Source organism: Apodemus sylvaticus, chromosome 2, assembly GCF_947179515.1.
Source record: "Apodemus sylvaticus chromosome 2, mApoSyl1.1, whole genome shotgun sequence".
Taxonomy (NCBI): domain Eukaryota; kingdom Metazoa; phylum Chordata; class Mammalia; order Rodentia; family Muridae; genus Apodemus; species Apodemus sylvaticus.
This window is the reverse complement of record NC_067473.1, coordinates 52,248,268-52,264,228: the sequence shown is the minus strand read 5'-3', so window position 1 is coordinate 52,264,228 and position 15,961 is coordinate 52,248,268. Positions and strand designations below refer to the sequence as shown.

The 15,961-nt window shown below is 40.2% G+C and overlaps 1 protein-coding gene across 4 annotated transcripts in view; it reads left to right on the top strand.

Annotated features, from left to right (window-relative positions):
* Positions 1–15,522, top strand: part of Znf800 (zinc finger protein 800) — a 48,808-nt gene extending 33,286 nt beyond the window's left edge. For all 4 annotated transcript variants that reach the window (XM_052173322.1, XM_052173324.1, XM_052173323.1 and 1 more), the window contains exon 6: positions 12,597–15,522. In XM_052173322.1, coding sequence (XP_052029282.1) covers positions 12,597–12,756 — 160 coding nt within the window. In that variant the 3' untranslated portion in view covers positions 12,757–15,522. The remainder of the gene's footprint in view (positions 1–12,596) is intronic.
* The last annotated feature ends 439 nt before the right edge of the window (positions 15,523–15,961 follow it).

The window sequence follows — 15,961 nt, the reverse complement described above, 5'->3', positions numbered from 1 at the left end:
AGTTTATATAAAGACACAAATCACCATTTGTCATATGTTACAATATAGAGTACCTATAATATTATGAATACATAAATTCTTACTTTCAATGTACAAGAGAAGTTTGGTTTTTAAAGGAATTCTGTGAGGTTGGTTTCTTGGGTTATGTTAGTAGGTGGTTTTCTAACCAGGATATGAATTTGAATTGCCTATGAAAAACTAGAACTGGAAATAACAGGTTCCTGGGCTTGCTTTCTCCTTGTCTATTATATTGCAGTTTCTCATGGTGGCAGCTGACCCCATGGACAAATTATGTCTTGTCTGAAATGCTTAAGACCTGAATTACCTCAGATTTGGGATGGTTTTGGATTTTGGATTTTTACATATAAACTAATAGAATACCTGATGGCATCTAACATCAGAACTGAAGTTCATTTAGTATCTTTAATGTGGTTGCATTTTGATTATGAGCCACCATATGAGGTCAGGTTTGGAATTTTCTATTTGTGTTGTCATTGGCATTCAAAAAGTTTCTGACTTTAGATTTTTGGATCAGTATTCCTGTTTTATGTTTAAAAATGTTGAGAACTTCCTGTCATGTGTCATAGTTTCCTCTCATCAACTCTAGTGAAATTGAGTTCTTTTCAGTTCTTATTAGCAAAGATAATTGAGTTATTTAAAGACTATGAAACTGTCTACTTCTATACTGAATCCATCAAAAGAACCTGGAAGGAGAACCAAACAGTAGTTTTGTTTGGGGCTGTGATGCATGAGGGGAAGTTTGGCATCATGATGCAGTACAGTGGGGGTTGTAGGGTGGTGCAAAGAGTTGTTTACCTGCTACTGGTGCATGGGTGGTGCCATAGGCATGGAGTCAAGCAGGTGTTTGCTAGGCCTAATTAGCCCAGATTCCTGACTGAATCATACTTTTGTATCATGTGTTAATGAAAGAGTTTATTACTTGTGTGACAAGTTCTGAAGTTTGGTATTTATTTCATTTATTTAGCACTTATTTGGTTTTTATTTATTTAGACATTAAAATTTTATTTAAACTTTAATGAGTAGAAGATGAAATGTTAAAATAACAGTGGAAAAGTTAGTATTACAGTAATAAGGGAATTAAACATTTTTGTGTTGATTTTTAGATAAGGACTTGTTATATAGCTCAGACTAGTATGAACTTACTAGGTAGCTTAGGCAGGACTTGAACACAAATCCTCCTGCCTCAGTCTTTTACATATATGTCTTAATTAAATATCCCCCCAACCTCCACAGAACACTTAATCAGTTATCAAAAGTCAAAGAATTTCATGGAATACATGTTCTACAGCTTTTACAGTTGTGTGTCATTCATCTGTATACAGTTCTGTTTCATTCATTCTATAGACATTTGAGCTCAGCTTTGTGCCCAACCCGCGCGCATGTGCATGTGTGTGTGTGTGTGTCTTGGATGCTAGGAAACAGGTTTGTTATAGCTCCTTTCAACCGTTGTGAGAGGAGTGCATAGTAAGGACACAGACGTGTGATCTGAAGGCATACTGGGGTTGGGCAAGCCACTTCTAATTCCTAAATTCATCCCTGAGTTTTGAAAGAGTTAAGCACAAAAAATTCCCAGATAGATTCAGAGACAAGAAACATTAGGTTAAGGGAGGGAGTATGAGATTAGACAATGGCCAAATTTAAGATGTTATGGACCCAATAAGTACTTTGAATTATATTTTCAAGATTAGGAACCACTGATGGGGGTTTCTCATAGCACTGAGGATCTCTCTCTCTGTCTCTCTCTCTGTCTCTGTCTCTGTCTCTCTCTGTCTCTCTGTCTCTGTCTCTGTCTCTGTCTCTCTCTCTCTCTCATATGTACGGTGGGAAAATTAATTAAGAGCCAACAATAGCCTGTAAGAGTGACGGAGCTTACGTTCATGTAAATGGCAGAATTTACATAATATCAGTAAGACTAGAGAGAAGACTGCTAACACAATTCCAGGAGTAGAATTTTCTGGATGATGGAGATAAGAAATGAACTGGGAGGATTTCCTGTTTTAGGCATTCTAGTTGGGCAGAATTCTCCAAGGTAGGGAGTTGAGAAGGAGAGTGAGTGAATTAACTCTTGGATGTGTTGAGTTTGAGGTGCTCTTTCCACATCTAAGTAGAAATACTCGATACGAGAAGAACACTCTGGTAGGTCAGGAGAAAGCTTGCCCATGGTAGACACTTAGGAACTATTAGCATTGATGCAGATGCAGAAGCCACAGGTTTTGAAGAAATTACCAGATAGAATGGTAGAGGCATTGGTTTATTTGGTAATTTAGGGCAATACCTAGGTTTTATGTTTCTATTTCAGCGATCCATTTGAGAAATGGTGTCTGGCTAGCATTGGTTATCTGTGACTCTGTCTCTCATTATCTAACAGTGCACTTGGTATTACTTCAAAAGTGGTACATGAATTGTAATAGCATGAAATGTGAGTTAATCAATGTGTTTTACTTACTCAGAGGACTTCTGAGATCTCTGAAACTTACTTTAAAAGACCAATACAAATCTTTTCTTTTTGCCTTTTTGTTTTTTTAAATAATTATTTTATGTTTATGAGTATATTATAGCTGTCTTCAGACACACAGAAGAGGGCATCAGGTCTCATTACAGATGGTTATGAACTACTATGTCATTGCTGGGAATTGAACTCAGGAACTGAGCCATCTCTCCAGTTCCAAAGGACCAATCTTTTAAAGATAAATATTTTATTTTTTTATTTATTTATGGACAAAACAATTCATTAGTCTTCTTGGAGTAAACAAGATTTTCTTTTGTTGAATCCCATAGTTTTGAAGTATAGGTGTTCTTGAACGGTCACTATGTCTCTGACCAGACAGGAACGACCTGTGTTTCAACTCAGGCAGGGCATAGAGACCTAAATTTGAATCTGAATCCCCCATGCAGAAAAAGCTAGGAGTTGCTGGTTGTACCTATAACCCTAGTATCGTGGAGATAGCTAGGTTGATTCCAGAAGCTACCAGCCAGTCTACTGAAGTAGAAACTGAGGGAGATACCTGATGTCCTCCTCTGGCCACTGCATGTGTATGTATGGGCACACGCTCCTGTACATTCACATTCATGTATGACATACTGTATATAAAGACTTTAAAAATTAGGGTATAATCCATATGGTTAACTTAATTAAGTGTCCATAGCCAGAGTATAAGGAAGAAAATTAAAGGCTGACTAAGTTAGGTTTTTTTCAGAGCTGGATCCTTTGGGCTGGTGAATTCTTACATGTTAGAACATTGTTATATGCATTCTTCAGAACCTCACTGTTCTTTCGTTATTTTGCCTGTCTAAAGGAAGAACCTAGCACTAGAACTTGCTTTGATTTTTGGATCTGAACAGTCACCAGCATTCAGATGAATGTTTTTGTCCTGAGACATAGAGATGTACACCAAGGTGTCCTTAGGAAGGTTTACCAGGTGGCTTTTCAGAAGTCAGCACTACTTATCATTGAGCCGACGCATTCAGTACAGAAAGTGTAAGTCTGTATGCCCTTTGAGCTATCCACTTTTGGGACTGTCTTTAAAAATATGGTTTTAAAGGGAAGAATTCCCAGGAGACCTTGTCTGATGTTTCAGTAAAGTTTAATGGACAAGTGAGGACCTTAAACTTAAGCTCAATAGTAGAATGCTGGCAGATATGAATTAGAAGATAGAGTAAAACTATTCTTTTGTTCTTTCATGATCTTTAGATGAATGGGGTGGGGCTTAAAATTTTTTGCTCAAATTCCTTGAAAATAGTTTCTTTCACCTTGTGTTTTAACTTTGAATAAATCACTAAATATTAGAATAAAGGCCTGATATTCCCATCAAATAACACAAAGCAGACTGTTGTATCACAGAACTGTATCATAACTATAACCTTTTACTAGTGTTTTAAACATTTATTTTTAATTTTGTGAACACTGATCCTGTCCCACCAAGCAGTCTTCCATATACCAACCTATACTCCGGCAAAGCACTAGAACATGATTATACATTTAATAGTGCACTTATGTGTTTGAAGAATAAAAAAAGCAATGGAGTAGAATTTTAGAATATATTCTCCAACTTGAAGACCTCACTTGTTTAATGGAATTTTTATACATGTTGTTCTTTTTTGCCTGTATGCCAACATTCAAGAGAGAAATTTTATTTGGAAATGTTTTGCAAGGTCTATCAGTATGCTATCAATAACAGCACACCCATCCTCTGTCCCTCTAACAGCGAGCACCATCATCATGTGTTGTGGATTTTGCATGTACTTGTTTATACATTGTTTCCTTCTTTGCCTTTTTAAGTTGACTGCAAAGACTAACCAGTAGGTTATAAGCATAGAAGTTTTTTTCTCTTATTTTAATTTAGATGAGTTTTTTTTTCATATAGTAAAACCTCAGTTAGCTTCATTCATCAGGCCCAGTGCATAAATTTAATGGAAACCTGGCACTTCTTGATTTCCTGGTTTTGTGCTTTTTGGGTGGAGCTGATTTCTGAGTATGAAGGTTGTGACAGGAAATAATATGAGGTACCTACAAGAAAACACTGTGAACGGTTGCCAAGCATGTAACTATAATTTCTCTCGTTCTCAGGACCCTGCCCACAAAAAGGCTGCATCTAGGTGCATGCTGATCTTGTGGTCGAGACTACTCAGTTCCTTTAAGAAATTAGTGTATTTGTATTTAGGTGTATGTGCTTATATGCACGCATGCATGCTTCTATCCACAGAGGCTGGATGGGGTTGAATCCTCTGGAGCTGGGGTTGCAGGTGGTTCTGAGCTGCTCAATGTGTGCAACTCTGGGACCTGAGCTCTGATCATCTGAAAGAGCAGCAAGTGCCCTTGGCCACTGAACCATCTCTCCAGCTCATCAGTTCACATGTAGTACTAGCATGCCGTCATTCCTGTGTGTCATTCTCTAAAGAAAGCTGGGCAACTCAGAGTTCAAAAAAAGAATTTTGAACATTTCTAATGAGCTTACTACTTAGAAGCAAGCCATGATAGGCTGAACGCACCATCTAACAACTTTCTTGCATTGCCACCGTCTAATTTGAAGAGATTCCTGTTGCTGATCACTTTGCCTGTGGTGTCACTGTCCCTTTGCTGGTCATGCAGACTTCAGAGCCTGTCTTCTGTAAATCTGTTCCTGGTGGGTCTAGCCCACAGACTTCTTCCTCCAATGAGGTTTAAACATTTGCCTTTCTACTCATTTTCACCTTTATTCTTTGTGATACTGCATTCATATTAATTTTCCTGTTCTTGTGAATCAAATCTAGCTCTCGGAGACCAAGGCTACTATTAGTCAGTTAAACACAATGGCGTATATGGTTGTCAGTGAGTGAGTCACCAGGGCTGTTCCCATTTTCCTTCCTTGCCCTGCAAGGAGCCAGCAGAGCTCTGGCTTCTTCATATACTATTCCTCCTAGTGCTCTTGTCTTGGTTACTGTTATCTTCCATTTAAAGAAGATTATACATGGTTTTAGGACATTCTTGGGCTATGAAAATCAAAGGGTTCATTGCAGCATTTTTTAATTTTAGGATTTACTTTTAAGCTGTCATAGAAGTCTGCCTTCTTTGTATGTCCATTTAATATTTGTTCATTTACTGGGATGATTATGTTGGAGGTAATAGTCTGCATGTGCACTTGACCAGAATTGTACTTGGTACAGGAGAGAAGAGAAACACTGTCAAGCTTGGAAACCTGAACTTTCTTCCACATTCTTGATTCCTGTGCCGTTCTGACAGCCTTCATGGAACTTGCAGGCAGAAGTGTAATAATTACACCATGTCAGCTGCTGCAAAGCAAGGCTCATGGTTTTCTTTTGCCAGCTGGCATTTGATGTACACCTGTTGAGCCATACTCTGTTGGGATGGCAATGGTGATGGCAATGGTGATGTAGAGGCTTAGTGCAACTTCATTTTGAAATGGAGAAAATTAATTGATTGGCCAGGCCATGTGTAGTCATTGAAGAACAGAATGAGGCTGTCTCAGAAGGAGTGTTTTGTTAGGTAACATGCATACCTGAAAAAGCAGACTTGCAGAAAGTGGTGTTGTGGAATATCCCATGCTCTTTTAGACTTCCCTAGAGGGAGGCAGTTACCAGTGTCGTGGGCTTTTAATACACTTAGGTTGTTTTATGTATCTGCAATCATATACATGTATATGTTACCTAATGTAAATTGCAGCATATCATTCACAGTTTTGGTATCTTTTAAAAAGCTTCTTCAATAATATATCAGAAAATTATAGACTCCAGGTATTTTTATGTTTTGGTCCATGAAGTTCCTACCTGTGTATCATTTAGGCAACTGTTGTTTGCTAACCCAAATGAAAAGATGTTAAAAATAATTCCTATATTCTGTTTAATTTAGTATACTATTCACATTTCTTTTAGAGAGAAACAAGCCATGGTCATTGATTTATTTTATAATGAATAATGCTGATGTTAAAAATATTTAGAGAAATGTATACAGCAGCAATTACTGCTGGTTACCAAAAACAGAAATCAGATTATTTGCTTTTCTATTAAAATATAAAATAAAGGCAGAAGGCTGGGGATGTAGCTTAGTGGTACAGCACTTGCTTAATGCAAGTCAGGCCCTGGGTTCAGTGTCCAGTACACAACAGAACAACAAACTAAGAAGAAAATCACAGGAATCTTCAGGAAATTCATTTCCTTTTAGATTTTTATCAAAGTCTAAATGGTAATGTGCCAGTGAGAAACAATCCCACTATAATTAGTAAGCTGTGTGTGTGTGTGTGTGTGTATGGTCTATGCAAGCATTTGTGTGGTTATGCTTCTGTGGGCATGCATAAGTGGAGGATGGAGGTTAACACTGCCTGTTTTCCCAAATCGCTCTTCACTTTGTTTCTTGAGAGGGGTTCTCCTTCAGTTTGGAGATGATCATTGCCTAGGCTGGTTGGCTGAGCGGGCTGCTGGGCCAGCTAGTGAGCTGCAGGGATCCTCTTGTTTCCACCCCCCATGGCCGCTGGGGATCCTAACTTAGTCTTCAGGAGCCATCCAGTTTGGGCTCCTCTAAGGTGACTGGCTGCTAGAGGACACTGACTGTGTCTAGCCTCACAAATACTGGTGTGTGGATGCCACAGTGCCACTTCTTCAGTTTACACTGGGAAGAAGCAGCTACAGTGACTTCTAATATTCACAGTCTGTACTTTTTCTACTAGCAGGCAAATTTGGCAGAAAAAATTACAATCAGTTTTCCTTTTTCCTTTTAAAAATATTTTTCTTTTTATTGAAAACAAATATTTTTGTTCATACAATATATTCTGATTATGGTTTCTCCTCTCTGCTCCTCCCAGTTCCTTCCCAATTCCTCTTCTATCCAGATCCACCCCCTTTCTGTCTCTTATTGGAAAGCAAAAAGGCTTTTAAGGGATAATAATAAAACAATATATAATTAAATAAGATAAAAACAAATACATTGGAATCAGAAGAAACAAACAAGGAAAAGAGCCCAAGAAAAGGCACAAAAGCCAGATACAGCTGCAGAGACCATTTCATCTGCACACCTAAGAGTCCCATAAAAACACAGAACTGTAAACCATAATATGTGTGTAAAAGACACACAGGGTGAAAAAAGGAGAAAAAAAAGTAAAAAATATATAGAAAAATAGAAAAAGCTCTGACCTGACATTGCGACAAGGAACCTTCAGTGACGCCTCTGAGTTTCTGTTGGGTATGCAGCTTACTCTTACAAATAGTTTCCCCAGTGAGACGCCCTTGACAAAATGTACATTTTCACTTGCAAATGATTATCAGTTGGAGATATGTTTTGGATTAGGCATGTGCCTACTTCTCCTTGCAGCTCTAGGACCCCCATCTGGTCAGACCCATGGAGGCCCTGTGTATCTTGCCGTAGCCTGCCAGCTCAAATCCTGTGGACCTAGAGGGCCTCTTTCCCCTGGTGTCCTCCGTCTCCTCCAGGTCTTACACGGTCCAGTTCTCCACCCTGCATCCTGTCCTGAGCCCTGAGGGGAGAGATCTGAGAGTCATCTCATTTAGGGCTGAGGGTCCCAAGGCCTCTCCTCTGTACAGTGTCTATCTGTAGGTCTCTGTCTTTGCTCCCACCTGCTACAGGAAGAAGCATTTCTGATGGAGGCTGAGCAAGGCTCTGATCTGAGTATAGCAGAATGTCATTAGGAGTCATTTTATTACTGCATGGCTTTGTTTTATTTGTTTAGTACGGAATATTTAATTTTGCCCTAGGTTTCTCGGCTATACAGTCTTAGGTTCTTGGTTACATAAGCAGTGTAGGGAATGGGTTCCATTTCATGGAGTGAGCCTTCAGTCAGATAATATAGTGGTGACTCTCATAAACTTTGTGCCACCATTGCACCGTTGTAGGTCAGAGCGTGTGTTATGTTTGGTAGTGTAAGCTGAGTGTCTTGGTAATCATTGAGTCAGCTTAGTGCTATAACTTTCTCATAGGAACATGACTGTTTCTCAGACATCCCTTCCATTAGAGCAGGCCTTATACATTGAATACTTTTGTTTTCCTGATTTCTTATGGAGATACAGATTATCTGGGCATGTTTTTTTAAAAGAAAAAAAACTAGAGTTTTAAAAAAACTTATTTTAATAAAAATATTGAGGAAATGTATATCAAAATACTTAGCTTAATGCCTGTCACCATGTCAGTACTAATGTGACAAGTACCATCGCATCTACCTCACTTTGATACCTGCAGGATTGAAGAGTGCCTTTTGGGCCACTTTGTAGATAACCGTTCTATTTTATCTTATATATACTGAATAATTTTCATTCTTCTGATTCTTTCTCACTTGTTTCCTTAATTTACCCTTAATATTGACTTTCTAAGTTTCTACCATTTATAATACTAATTTGTTGGTATACATAATCTCAACGTTATGCTTAGTTTCATTGAATTTGATTTTGTGTCATATTTAAGCAGATGTTAGTTGTGACGTCCCCCAGGTAACCGTGCTCATTTTCATTTCAAGCCTTGCTTGAATTCTCTCTTATATGGTGGAAAGTTATTTTTAAAATGGTAGCAGTGTGTTCTGGTTGCAAGTTGGCCATAGTGTTGGGAGATTATGGTTGAAAATTAAGTGAAAATTAAGTGTTGGAAGATTATGGTTGAAAATTAAGTGAATGTTGCTTAATTGAGCAGGCAGCAAGTGGCATTGCTGATGTGACAAACGCACAATGGGTAAATCAGAACTTTCTGGGTGAATGGGAATAGAGAAGATGATTCAGAGGAGTGAGCCAGTCACCCTGTCAGTAACAAATGCTGTAGTGTTCTTCCCACCCTTCTGGAGGATGGGCTGGTTAGAATGGGAAATGGTGGAGAAGTCACTATAGACTGTCCCAGTGCTTGCAAAACTACACAGCAGTGTGGGAATGGTCTCAGAAGGAGAATTAAGAAACAGAGCAGAAGAGGAGCAGGCCATTTTAGACTTCAGCAATCAGAAAGTGTGTGTATGTGTGTGTGTGTGTGTGTGTGTGTGTGTGAGAGAGAGAGAGAGAGAGAGAGAGAGAGAGCACGTGTAATAACTGCAATGGTTGGAGGGAGAAACCTTTTTAATGATTTAAGTGGCAAGAAGAGCACACATGGAAAACACTTGTTTGTTTTTTTTTCTTTTTTAAAGGAAGTTAAATATTTTGGCTCAAATTTCTAAAATATGGTCCAGGAAAGAAAACTGGTGCAGGTTTTTCTAATACCTCGAGAAAACCAGGCAGTGGTGCAGTTTTTCTTTAGCATGCAACTGTTAAGACCTTCTGATACCTGCTTCCATGTCTGTTTAGTATCAGCAGATAAATCCATTTCAGGCCTGTGGAAGTTGGAAAGACTGTTGGCATTTTCAGATACTCTTACTTGTGCTGTAGCTTTCAGTCCCACTTAAGTAAATATTCCAATGGAAGGGGGAAAGGCATAGAGCAGAGGGGAAGGCCAGATGGTGCAGCTGTGATACCGGCACATAGCATAGGGTTCCGGTTTGGTGAACAAAGGACTGCTAACATTATTGGGTCTCATTACTTTGTATATCATCAGCAGCCAGTCTTTCCCAGAGGAGTTGCCAAAAAACAGGACAGAATATATTTTCTCTGTACCACACAAAATTTCTGACTTAGCAGTGTGCTTATTTGAACTTGATGAGGAGGGTATATGTGTATATATTCTAATACAAGTCGTGGAGGAATTTGGTGTCCCATTATACAGGCTGACTTAACCGGGCGAACACATTGTATGGGCCGGTTGCCTCAGGGAGAATGGTCCGATTGACTGTAAAGATGAAGGACACTTTGCAGTGATAAAGGCCAAATCCCAGATTTAATTAATAAATCAAATCTCATCAAATCTACATACATCCAAGGCTATCCCAGCTCCTGCCCCAGGCAGCTTCAGTTCTCCACTTAGGAAAAGTAGCAATGCAGAGGAAGAGACTGTTCTTACACGTTTATGTTCAGGAAGACAGCTTCTAGCGTGGCTCTATACAAGCTTTTGGAAGGTGACCACATCTTTAGGCAGAATCTCAGACTGGTCTTTGGCTCTCCTCAAAGGTTAGTGACTATTTATTCATCCAGTGTGCAGACAGTGGGATGCGTTTATGTATCTGAGCAGAGGAATGACCGGAAATGAGAAGGTTCATTTGAAGACTATGAGAAGCAAAGCCCTGGCCTGTGTATAGTGACAGGGAGTCAGGTTAGCCTTGCGCTCTGACTCATCCTAGTAATGGGAAAGTAATTTTCTAGGTGGTCCTTCTCAAAGGTAGGAACCTTATATTATTTATTTGTTTGCTGTTACTGTCTGAGATAGGCCCCTAAGAGATAGTACATTCCAAAATATTAAATTGAAATCAGGCCTGGCAAGATGGCTCAGTGAGTAAAGGTGCTTGCTACCAAGCCTCACAACCTGCGTTCAGTCTTTGGAACCCAGTGGTGGCAGGAGAGAAGCAACTCCTAAGTTGTTATTCAACCTTCACATGCCCTGGAATACATACATAAATACTCCTTAAAAATTAAAAAAAAAAACTAACTTGAAATCACCTGGTGATGGACTTTTTATTAAAGAGCCAATGCTTTTAACAAAAGCTCTGCAGCCTCCCTTTTGCTCAGGAAGTAAGTTAACAACAAACACTTGGTTTCTTAGGCTTTGTTCTCTTTGTAGATTTTATTCTCGCATGTGATTTTTATTTATTTTTTTTAATACCAAAGTTGTACCTCTGGGTATGATGATTCTATCCAAAACCTTCAAAACTTGCAGGGTAGTATGATTAATTATGTCATCAACTTAAGCAACAAAGCTCATTCCCACAAACACCTAACCTTTGATTTGGTTATCACTGAATAAAATCCATCTGCCAACTGAGGTCACTTTAGTGTAAAATATTTTTGAAGCTTATATTACAATGGATTTTCTATCTGATAACAAAGCCCTGGGCACTTGTCTATGTTATTACCCCATGTGCAGATTCCTGGAATAATGTAGCAAAGCAGACTGTGTATTAACTTAAAACTTAAAATGCATTCTAACTGAAAGACCACTATTTAGCCAAGAGTTTGTGTACTATCTTATTTTTTCTTAGTTTGAGTGCTTTCAGATACAGAGCATTGCTGAACTAAAACACTGGCATGCACCAACATGCTTACTCCAAAAGCATGCGAGGTTTTCAGTCTTTAGCATATCATGATCCCAAGTCTGTGTCAATGACATGGTGAAATTAACTTTGCAAAGGTCCACAAAACTTTTATTTTCCTTAAGTAGAAATGAATAAAATAAGGTAATAATTTTATAAAAGACAGTGGTTTTGATTCACTGTTAAAAGTTTAAGGGGCAAACTACTCTGTAATACTGTGATTTATATAGTGCTTAGAGTAAAGATAAGCCATCTCAGCGAACCCATTCCTTAAAATCTCTTTATGCCTAACACTTTGCTACTGATATTCATAAGTGGGATAAAATTTATAAAATCATTAACTTTTTATTATAATAGTAAAAACACTTATTGTATAAATTTGGAGGTTACAAATAAAATGAAAATAAAGACTATCTGCAGTACCCAAAGGTAACAACACAGTGTTGTGGTTTTTCTCCATCGTTTTATAAACTTGTGTTGTCTGAATACGGAAGTACATACCCTCACACCCCACAAATGCCGGTGAAATGGAAATTTTCCTTGACTACTTTTTCATATTGTTGGACTATATCTCACAACATTTTATTAGCTAGTCAGTTTGTACTATAAAATTATAATACTTTATGGTTGGAGATGGACATTTTACATTTTTTCTTCCTCTTTCTCCATTTTCTATTATGTTGCACTAGATGTTGCACTGAACACTCTTTGAAATTTATTTGCATTCATTGTATGCTTTAAGGGAACTTTTTAAACAGTACTTTCTGGGTCGGGTTATTAGCCTGGGGTTGATGCCGGCAACCCTGCCCCTTGTGGAGTGCCGCGGGGTGCTGGGCTCCCGGGCGCAGCTTTACATGATGGGTGCGGGGGGGGCGGGGGGGGGAAACGCCTCGGCCCCGGGCTGCGCGGTTCCCGCCCGTTGCTAACCGGCGTGTCTTTGTCTTTCCTCCCTCGGGTCCGCTGCGCCCGTGCGGGCCGAAGCCTGGCGAAGCCGTCGCCCCGCAGCGCCGCCATCCTGCGCCCGCCCGCGGGCGCCGTCACCACGCGCCAGGCCGCCTCCAGCTGCCGCGCCAAGCTCCGCGGCGCCGCCAGGGAGCGCCAGCACGCGGCGCGCGCCCTCGGCAGGTCAGCCGCCCCGTGACGGCGCCGGCGCCGCGCGCTCCCGAGGCCGCGCGCACCGCCATACCTCCGGCGCCCTGGTCGTCTGCAGACCCAGCATCCACCGGCCGCCTAGGCTTCGTCGCCGGTCGAGCTCCTCAGCCCGCCCCCGCTGCCGCGGCTTACCCTGCCTCTCGGGACGCCGGGTCACTCCTTGCTCCGAGCTACGCGTTTCTTCAGCCCGCCTGCAAAATCCTGGCTTCTTTGAAAACTTCACCGCACACGATTCGGTTTCCCTATTTCTTGTAACGACTGTGTTCCCACTCAGATTCTTTCCATAATTAGTTCTTCAAAGCCAGCGCTGTTTTCTTCATTCAATTCTCATCAACCTCCACCTCCCAGTCCCATCTGCCAGAAAATTCTAATTGTCCAGATTCTCTGGGATGGCTAACAAACCCAGAGTTGTATCCTGCACATCTGTAATTGAACTCAAATGTTAGGCTTTCCCCTTGCTGTAACTTCATCTCCAATAGCCCTTGCTCTCTGTGGAATCAGCTCTTGTTTCCAAGGACCTAAGCTCATCATCCTTAGAAACTGGATCCTCTCTAGACTATTGTCGCTGGTGACCACAGGAATGTGCCTTCCATATCTGCTCCGGGAAGGCTTGTTGGCTTAGCCCCTCTTGTTTTCCCAGGCCCTCTGCCCCTGGCTTTACACTGAGGTCTTAACTTCTCTTGGGCTATTCCCAGGGACTGGTCACAGCTGAAGGAGCTGTGATGGCCCATTCATGTGACATACATGGCCCCTCAACAAACTATTTTGGGGTGGGGGCCCTTCAACTCTTGGCTGAAGCTTTCTTAGGACTCCGGGCTTCAGTCTGTAGCCCCTCTTGCCTTTCCTAGGTATGTCAGAGCTGCGTTACGGCTTGAAGGCTCTCTTTTCTCTTCTCCTCTTTTGCTTTCTTTTCTTTCTCAGGTGTCCCCTCAACACAACTGCTGCACAGTGACCGTTGTCTTGGTGTCTGCTGCTAGGACCTGAACTGACACATCAGACATTCCAGTCTCTGACCACCTTCTTATCCTGAGTTCTTTGTTCGTTGACCTCATTTTTCTGCTAACGAGCAGGCCATGTCTCGGATCTTTTTCCTTGACTAGCCCAGATTCCACAGTCCATTCTTGTAATCCTGCCTTGAAATGCAGTTCTCTCAGCACTCTCAAACCTCAGTTTCTTCAAAATTATTTCCCTGGGAAAAAGAAAAAAATCCAACCCCGGGTGTAGGTAACCTCTGTCTTGCCTGACTGTACGATGGACCATTTCCTTTAAGAAAATCACGAAACCAACCAACCTGCGCTACTTCCAACATATTATTGCAAATCCTAAATTGACGTTTTTTTTCCCATGGTCATCTCAGTCCCCCACTCCTAGACCTACTGTTTCTATGCATGCATCTCCCCAGAATGTGCCGTTTGTTTTTATATTTCCCTGAGAAATAAGAATTATAGACAGAGCTCCTCAGCTTTCTACTACAGTACGTGGAAGGGATCTTCTATTTTGTGACTGTGAAAGGAGCCCCTTCTTTCAGTGCCCTGAGTCTCACTCCCTCTTGCTTTTTGAGTAACTTAAGGTTTTCTTTCTCTCTCTCCTGTTCCATCATTCTCCCCTGCCTCTTATCATTTGTAGTAAAGGGCATCGCCATTCAGCCAGTTTCTATAGTTAGAAATCTGAGGTTCATCTTTGCTACTTTTATGACAAGTTCCTTACAAAGCAGACCATTTTATAACTCTTTTTTTTTTTTTTTTTTTTTTTTTTTTTTTTTTTTTTTTTTTAGAAGGAGCTCTCCGCACAGCTCTGGTTGGCTTGGAACTCACTATGTAGAACAGATTAGCTCTGAATTTATAACGATCTCCCTGCCTCTGCCTCCTAAGCCCTGGAATTACAGGTGTGTACAATCACGCCTGACTTTGTCTTTAATTTGTCTCCTTCCAAAGTCAGTGCTATGACCAACATTTTTTCTTACTTGACGTCGGTCGGCTAATCATGCCTCCTCTCCCGGGTACCACTTTTGATCTACTTTAGTACCTTTTTGATAACCTGGTAATAGTGACCTTTGTCATCCATTAAATCAAATAAACCCCTTACCGTGGCTCACAAAGCCCTGCCCCGTCTGACCCTTTTCTCTTCCTCTAACAGCCTCTGGACCCTTCTCTCACTGTTTACCGTGCATGTCCACACAACATGCCAAGCAGGATCTTCTTTGTACCTCAGGGGGTAATGAATGCCACCATCTCTAAGCTGCTTCTCATGGCCACCTTCTCTCTCTCCATCAAAATCTGCCTTCTAGATGGGAGCGAAGTTTTGAGAGGCCTGCCTGGAGTACCATGTTGAGATACTGAGTACCATGAGTCATGACCTCCCAATCATTTCCTCTCCCAGGTCTTTATTTGTAATCTTATTTATTTGTTGACTCTGTCTTATCTCCATTTTCCCATGCCAGGATGTATGAAGGAAGAAACCGGGTGTGGATGTCTGAATTCTTCAATGCTGCCTTCTCTGTCCATAGCAGATTTGGTGCATAGAAGGCCCACAACAAATGTCTGTAGAAGGAGTACATGGATACACAGGCAAACTTCTCTGTTGGGAATTCGCTTTCTATTGATGTAGTAAAAGCTGTTTATATATTAAAACCACTAATCATTTGTTTATTCTGTCTGTTGCAGACATTTCCTCCCCAATTTGTGCCATTTTAATTCTTAATGTCTGTGATGTACAGAAATACTGTATTTTCACAACAATAAATACCTTTTATGAATCCTGCACCCGGTGGTATGTCTAAAAAGATCTCCATGTCAGTGTTACCTGTAGATTTGTTTCCTTTCATTTTAATTTTTTAGATTTAAATATTTTCTCTAAATGGAATTTATTTTTTGTTATAGATGTGAATAAGGGCCTAAGTATTTATTTAGTTGTTACATCATCACTTATTGAAATTTCTCTCTTTTTTCTACCATTTTGAATATTTCACATTTATCAAATATTAAATTTCTTATACCTAGAGTGGTTTCTGGATTTATTACTTGTTTGTTGTTCCTGATGCCTGTTACTTTAACTATTGCCCTGCCATTGGTTGCTTTACTGTATGTTTACAATGAAATAATATTACTCTTATTTTTTAAAAAAAAAATTTGGGTTTTGGCTGTTTTTGCCTTTATTCTCCTCAATAAGCTTTAGTTATATTTTGGTAAAGTCCA